This window comes from Thermobia domestica, chromosome 7 (genome assembly GCF_964235325.1).
Source record: "Thermobia domestica chromosome 7, izTheDome1.hap1.1, whole genome shotgun sequence".
Taxonomy (NCBI): domain Eukaryota; kingdom Metazoa; phylum Arthropoda; class Insecta; order Zygentoma; family Lepismatidae; genus Thermobia; species Thermobia domestica.
In genome coordinates, this window is record NC_137460.1 from 23,368,028 (window position 1) to 23,376,050 (window position 8,023).

Consider the following 8,023-nt stretch of genomic DNA (forward strand, 5'->3'; position numbering starts at 1 on the left):
CTATAAATGTTGTCCACAGTTAAAATAAAAACAGGCTACCTTATCATTTAGGAATATATTACTTCGTGCAAATAATACATGAGACAGACTTACAAATTTTGCTAAAATAAAATCTGATACTCTTATGTTCAACAGAATTCTATAAATAATTTCATATTTGTGACAACCTATGCAGATCATATCTACAAATTCACTACAATTTTTTGTTGTTTTTTTTTAATATGGACACTACTTTAGATCATTACTCGACATTTTTTTTTATGGATAGTAGATGAAATAAGTGTGCCCAACCATTCCATACCAAAATGAACAAGATTTTATATCATATTTGTTTTGGAATTTTACTGGAATCGTATCATAATCACCTAGCTAAAGCAACACCAACTATCCTATTTTACTGCTATTCCCGTGTAAATATATCTTAAAAGAGAATCGAGGTCACTTTAAGACCTTCGGGTAGCTCGTGAAATATAAGCTCAGCACATTTATAATATAATAGTAATGAAAAATCCAATGCAACTCAAAACATATGAATGATATTTTGTCCGCAATCGTAGTCGCAGCAAAAGTGTTTTTCTACCTTATGTAAAACTTAAGCTCGAATGCATTCCTTTGTACAAAATTAGTCCGTTTTGAATTTATACACATAATAGAACATATAGGGCAGGACTTCTCCTGACGTCTCTACACAGAAATTATTAATACATCACTTAAACTAGGCAAGAGTAATCTTTATTCTTCCAAACTGTAATTGGTCGTCAGTACATACATCTTTGTATTTTACGAAAACCACTTGAAGCTAACGATTTCACAACTTTTTTTTTTTTTTATTTATTTTTTTTATTGAGTAAACACACTATTCTCTCGATTTATGTTCACATATACAGTATATTCATCTCATTGGCTTTCACGAGAGTATTATTAACGCAAAAATGCGTGAAAGTGCCACTCGTATCTCTATTCAGTTCGGAACAACCATATCTGAGGAGTCGACGGAACAACATAATTGGTATAACAAGTGAGAAAATAGAAAAGTTATACAACGCTGAATTCACAATAGCTACATGTCAGAACAACTAATACGGTCGAAACTCGTAAGACATAGAGAGCAAACAGAGGACGTTGCTCCCTTGGGAAATAACTCGTCTCACTTGGGAATAGACTTCTGGATAAGGAAAAGAAAATATTACAAACCATGATCTTACTAGAAATGTGGATAACATCAAACCTGAAGAGATTTTTTTTCTTTCTTTTAGCCTGCTTTTTATGCGATAGTTTGTTTACATTTCAACCTTTGGACTTTTTTTTTTTTTCCGACGCAAGCTGGCTATGAAAAGGGATCAGGTAATTTATGGGCATTTAATCAAATGAAATCGCTTCATACTATACAGGAAATTTACTTGCTCCTAGGTTTGTTGTGTGTCGCAACACTTCATTTCACAAAATATAAATATGGTATAGTATGGAACCACTTCATTTAATTAACTGACCAGGAGCATACACATGCAGATATCACTGAATCTTTTAGTAACAGTACTGTATCTTAACGTGAGTATATCATAAAAGAACTAAATTGTCTTGGAACAGAATAAAAACCAGTCTCGAGCTTTTGTCCGTCTAATGACGAACCCCTTTACGCTTCGTAAATCATACAATTGGTGAGTGACAAGAATGACGTTATAAAAAAGTGAACATTCTATGGATTAAAAAAAAAAAAAAAAAAAAATCTGACTACACATCTAACTTAATATTCCCACATGTTATGGCTCTTGTTTTTCCTTTATTATACTATTTCCGATAATTTACAGTTAGATCTCACAGATGATACCATATTAAGTGAATATTAACTTGAAGGTATGCTATCACGGGTTTTTCCACTGAATCTTCAATTTTTAAACTAAATAATTTCTTCAGTGGTATTGACAAAACTTTATTTAATTTTGAGTTTAGCGACGCTTTTAGCAGTCAGGCTATATGAGACGTGGACCTACAGCTTAAAGTGGAATCCGAACCACTTGAGCTCCAGCCGGGACACAAACCTGGGTCTTCCACGCCAAAGGTGGACATGCTAACTGCTTAGCAACGAGAAAGCCCATGTATTGACAATACTATACTAATTATAAATATATATATAACCAGGATATAACTAGTATTACTGTTCTACCTGAAAATATAATACAAATAAACAGGATACATTTATGTTTAGGAACTACACAGATTGGTTGAACATAATAGTGGTTTATAAGAAGTGGAAAAAAAAAAAAAAACTAAGAATAATGCATAATACGTTAAAATATAAATAAACATATAATAAAAGAAAAATAATTTAAAAAAAAAGTTTCGCATTGGAATTAAGGGAGTACTCTCTTACAACAATTAGATAATTAGCTTCTCCTTCTTTCTTTTTGTATAATTAACTACACACAAGCCAGCTTTTGTACTTTTAATTATTAGATAAACAGCAGCATCAATTTACTCCTGATACAGATTTACCGACCTAAAATTCGAGTAAATGCTTAAAATACAAAGTTCTTGATTCTGACCAACTTACAGAAAATATAAATGTAAAGAAAGGCTGAATTAACTGTATATTTCAGTAATTCATAATTAAGCTAAACCATACTGCATATTGACAAAAACCTATAATAATAATATTTATAAACATGGCTGTGTAATAAATTACTGTAAAAATATTACAAATGATATATGAAATTCAGTATGACAAAAGTTACTATGCTTCAAAATTGAGGTACAATACTCTTATTTAAAAGGAAAAAAGCATTTTAAAAAAGGGGAAGAAAAACCTTATGTTCTCAAAATAAATACTAATACTCTATTCCTTATTAACTAGTCCCATAATACATATAGGTTCATATGATTATTACAATATGGAGGTTTAAACTTATACACAAACATGACGGCGATTTCATTATGTATGTTTTGTTATTGTTCTCTGAAGAAACATACACATACACCAATGAATGCATTTTAACGCACTAATTTATATAAGACCAAATACTGTTACTAGTGTAGTGATCTTAAAGGTCTTCACTACAGCGAAATTAAACTACCGCTAATTTTAAAGTTTTTTTTTCTTCTGAAAAATCTTTAAAACAAATAAAAATATTCGAAAAGCAGAAACGTAGTGAACTAGACAATATTATTTTGCATGTGATACCTTTATCACAATTCACCTATCTGCGTTTAGTGTGCCGCTATTTACAGAACCCGCACATCGAAAGCAGCCAGATGAGTTGTGATAAGGATATCACATGCACAATCATATTGTCTAGTTCACTACGTTTCTGTTTTTCGGATATTTTTATTTGTTTTGAAGATATTACAGAAAAACTCTAAAATTAGCGGTAGTTTAATTTCGCTGTGTGAAGACCTTTAGGGTATTACTTTTCTACAAGATTTCGCAATACTCAAAAGCTTATTCATGTAGTCCTAATATCCAGATTACTTTATCAACCACTTCTTGGTTTAACTTTTTTTCTACTGCCTTCGGACACACGGATACCTTCAGTACTTGGTCGGAATTCAGTATATTTGTATGCCTTTTTTTCCTCTTCTTATAATTAATAATATGATTTGTTTAGGGCATAGTTTCAATTCTAAGACGAAAAAAGACATACACATTATTAAACTTCGCCTTAAATACTGAACTTGTCCAGTTCTCCGAACGCAATGCAGAAAAGATGAATTAAGAAGCGGTCCAAGAAATAGTCCGGAGATTAAGACTATAAGATTGGTGAAACATTGTAGAAAAATGACCCAAGACGCATCACACAAGTAACAATATCTGCTCTCGTTTATAAGCATGTACATTGATTCCTACGTTCGCACAATTCATTCTTAATTATGACAGTGTAATGTATTTTACTATGTATTACTAACACAAACTCTCTAACCATGATTTTCTCTGACAGATACATCAAAACGCACCACATACGGTGAAAGCAGTATGGGTATTTAAGCTTACTACAAAATACTCGGCACTTAAATCCTAGTGATTTTTTCTTCTTTTCCTTGAAATACAAATTTGTTCTTGGATTTTTTTTTTTTTTTTTTTTTCGTGAACTTTTCCGTGGAAATCTGTATAAATATTGTTTTCAAACAAGCTTGGGTTTTTACTTATACTGATGTTCCGAAAACAAAACAATACACAAGCAATCCAGGTTAAACTGTCTTTAAATCGTCTCAGAAAACAGACAACTCATACACCATATTTTCAACTTTAATCACACAAAGGAATTAATATACTTTGCTCTGCAATTACAACTTTAACTAATGCAGACTTTTTATTACTGACAGAACCGGTCCACACAAAAGCAGATAAATCACGTGACAATCTTACTATGAATAACACCCACAAATCTTGCACACATTTCTAGGTACCTTATAAAAAACTTTACATCAGCATGTACAATTTAAACATTTCAATTTGATCTCTATGTTTCAACCTTGCGCGTGTTCCTGTTTATAGACAGCATGATAAGCATTTCTGATCAATGCATATGGGAAACATGATTCCAACAAGTCCATTGTGAGGAAGGGGGATTCTTGCACAATTTGATCAAGAAGAAGATACACCGACTCACGATTTCTGATCACTTCTTTATCGGCCTCCTGTCCCAATCGCAGTAAACTAGAAGATGCAAGAGCTAAGAACTCTTTCATTCGATCCTCAATGTCACCCTGACCACAGATTGTGAAAAGAGCGCCGAAAATATTATTAACAGCAGATGCCATGCAGTGGATGTTGTTGGCATGACCTTCTAAAGAAGCTCTGTAGAATGAAGTCTCGTTTCTAGCAAGTTTTGGAATAGATACAGCTACAAACACCATCAGAAGACAAGCGAGAAGGTGTTCATCCTCGTCTGTTTCGCTCTTTTGATTTCTCAAAGCAGTGACTAGTGTTGGGTCTACTTTACATGTAAGCCCCGCAGCAGAAGCCATTTCGTTTACAACTAAAGCTTCTCCACTCGGAAAATGGAGTCGAAAATCCTGGACAGAACTTAACAAAAATGGAATTCGCTCTTCAAGCACATCTACAAGAGCGTTCTGGGCCAGCTGACGGAAACACAATATAACACCTACAATTGTCATTCGCTGTAAGACATTATCAACATGTTGCAGTCGCTTAAACTGCTCTTTCATTACTTCTGGTTTGTCAAAGTTGGTTCGTAACGCCACTAACACTTCTTTATTTCCAGCTACAAGTTTCTTCAATTCTTGAATCTGACTAGCAATATGCCACATTAAAGTTTCATTCAAAAGTTTCATTCCATAGGGACCAATCAATTCAGCTAAAGCCCTCAGCTCATTGATATCGGAAAACTCCTCGGCATTAAACGGAATGGCGCCTTCAGCAGTTAGGCTAACAAACGCGCGTTGACTGTTTGAGAAGCAAATATTTCCAGCGCTCACCCTTCGCAACAACACCTCAGAATACCATTGTGTATAGAGCGCTGCCACAGTTTTCTCACCGTGGCTGTCAACCTGTTGCGTCTGCTGCAGAAGTGCATTGTTGAATACTCTGGTTATGTCAATATGAACGTAATCTTCCACTGTCTGCAACACATTCATGTATGCTCGAACGCTTACAAGTAACTCAGAGGGCTTTGCTATTTCACTTGTATCGGCATTGAACATAACCATCCCTACTAACGCACGGGAGAATCTGTTCTCTAAATGTTGATGGAGATACTCTCTGGGGGCAAATGTGTATTCCCAAACGTTTATTGTCGAACAATAATTGATAGCAAAGCACAGTTCTGTTAACGCCATGTGCAGCTTATCCATCGTTGTAAGATCTTCTCTCGTTTTCCGGTAACTTTCGGTTCCCGGTTTTGCTATTTCAGGAGCGGTTTTCTTATTTTTGTCCTTTTTTTTACGGTTAACAACTTGAGAGATCAGGATGGCGCAGTGCTTTGGAAGCAATTTATCACTCATAGTACACTGCTCGTCACAAATGGTTGTAATGATGTTTTTAGCTTCCTTAGCCATTTCATCTAAAAACATATTGACAACGGACAAGCTTCTCTCTCTAATATGATGTCTTTCCTCTGGACACAATTCGTGAGTACAACTCTGAAAATGACCACAAATTAGAGGGAAAGCAACAATATACCGATTTTGAGCTGGAAACTCTAAACACATATGGAACTGATCCTCAAATATCTTACTGTAAAAGCAAAAAATGGACATATCTGAAGTTTCTACCATAATTTCATCTAAATAGTCCACCATCTTTGTGTGAAAACAGATGGTATCAAGTAACGAAGCCAAAGATCTATGTTCAGAAAGAGCAAGGGATGCTTTACTCACTGAAGTGTAAGCTTGGAGACGGAACCAATCCAAACGTACCCCGCGAAAATCAAAAAGTTCATTATCTTCAACCTGCTTCACAGAAAGATTAGCAATTGTGTTACTCAATGAGGACAAAATAAGACTCTCATCTTCAGGACACACCTGTAACGTCTGGATTAACTGATTCAAAGAAACAGCATCATACCCCGACAAATATTGCACATAATACCTTTGCATTACTTGACTGTATTTACGAACAAGCGCTCTTAATTCTTCCATATGAAAAAGAAGCTCTGGTAACTGCCGATCGACCAAATCTTCGGCAGTTTTACCTTTACTTTTCTGTGGAGGAGGATTATCATTATGCCTTAAAAGCCAGTACACTTCATCTCGTGCAAGACACAAACCAATAAATATCAACAAAGCTTTTGGTCCTAGAAGACCCGGCTGATCAGTAAATATTAATCCCAATTCCTTTAACGCCGTTCTTAAAAATTTCCTGCGTTCACGATGCAACAAAGCAGCTTTTTGTATCGCTTGATTATGACACTCTTTGACTTCAGATATTCTTTTCGAGTAACCCTTTATGCCATCAAAATAGCCCTGAATATACGAATGGAAATATAAAACTTCGTCTCGAAAGAGAACTACAACCCAACTTGATTCCAAAGCACTAAGCCACAGCTTGTTAGCGTACTCCTGAGACAACGCTTGATGACATAACATAAACCCAAAAATTATCCACCTTTCCATGGTATCGAGAGAAAGATACTCACAGGACATGGTACTCGTCTGACATGCCTTTAAAAGCTGACCCGGATTTGCTACAAGACTCAATTTTTGATCTGCTCTCCACTTCTCAGCAGGTAGATTCCTACTGGCGTACACACTCTGCAAAGACATTAACGCTGAGTAGAGAAGTTTTGTATGAGGTACAAACTCTTCGGACAATTTCTTAATAGGGGGATCATAGTCCATTATCATATGACCCAAACGTGGGAAACTGGGATCACTTTGACTGTGCACCATTTCATGTGCAGCGTTGAATAAGCCTAAAACAGCTTTTCTGTCTTCAACTCGCGATAGTAGAATCATTAACGTAATGTATGTTGTGACCAAGTCAAGATACGACTTAGTTAAATCAAAATTAAGAGTAATGTCCAGGTATACCTGGCATGCGTCCATTGTAGTAAGCAACTCACACACATGATCTTTAAAATCCAATAAATCAACAAAAGTATAGTAATATAATGACAGCGACTTAATGATTTCACTTTTAAGTGGAGATATAGCCTGTAGCCCTTTAATGTCAATGTTGGGGAACCGTCTAACAATATATTTTATGGCAGATTCCAAAGTTTTATCAGACAAAAACGCTGGTTTTGATTTTGCATCACCACACGCTTTTTTAATGTTGTAAATTCTAGTCAGCATTCCAATTCCTCTGTCATTTATTATGCTCAGTTTTTCCGCCAGCTTCTGCTGACTCGGAACTAATGGTCTCGCCATGTTCAGTTTTCAACTTCTCAGACACTAAACATACCCAGTCACAAGTAAAAGAACTAGCTCAAAAACAAAACTAAACTTATTCAGTTTCTTCTAAGTCTCACTTACAGTACTTCTTAAATTTTATGCACTAGCACAAATACTTATCCACACCCTCCTGTCAACATCACTCTCACAAGATGCATACAATTGTAGGCAGTGT

The 8,023-nt window shown here is 35.1% G+C and overlaps 1 protein-coding gene across 1 annotated transcript; it reads right to left on the minus strand.

Moving 5' to 3' along the window:
- Positions 1-40: 40 nt before the first annotated feature.
- Hem (Nck associated protein 1 Hem) lies at positions 41-8,012 on the minus strand. The gene has a single exon (XM_081764249.1). It carries the CDS (start codon positions 7,822-7,824, stop codon positions 4,462-4,464), a length of 3,363 nt encoding a protein of 1,120 aa, XP_081620375.1. The 5' UTR covers positions 7,825-8,012; the 3' UTR covers positions 41-4,461.
- Between the last annotated feature and the right edge of the window lie 11 nt (positions 8,013-8,023).

Coding starts and splice junctions, on each gene's coding strand:
- Hem (XM_081764249.1), bottom strand. CDS start 7,824: ATGGCGAGACCATTAGTTCCGAGTCAGCAGAAGCTGGCGGAAAAACTG.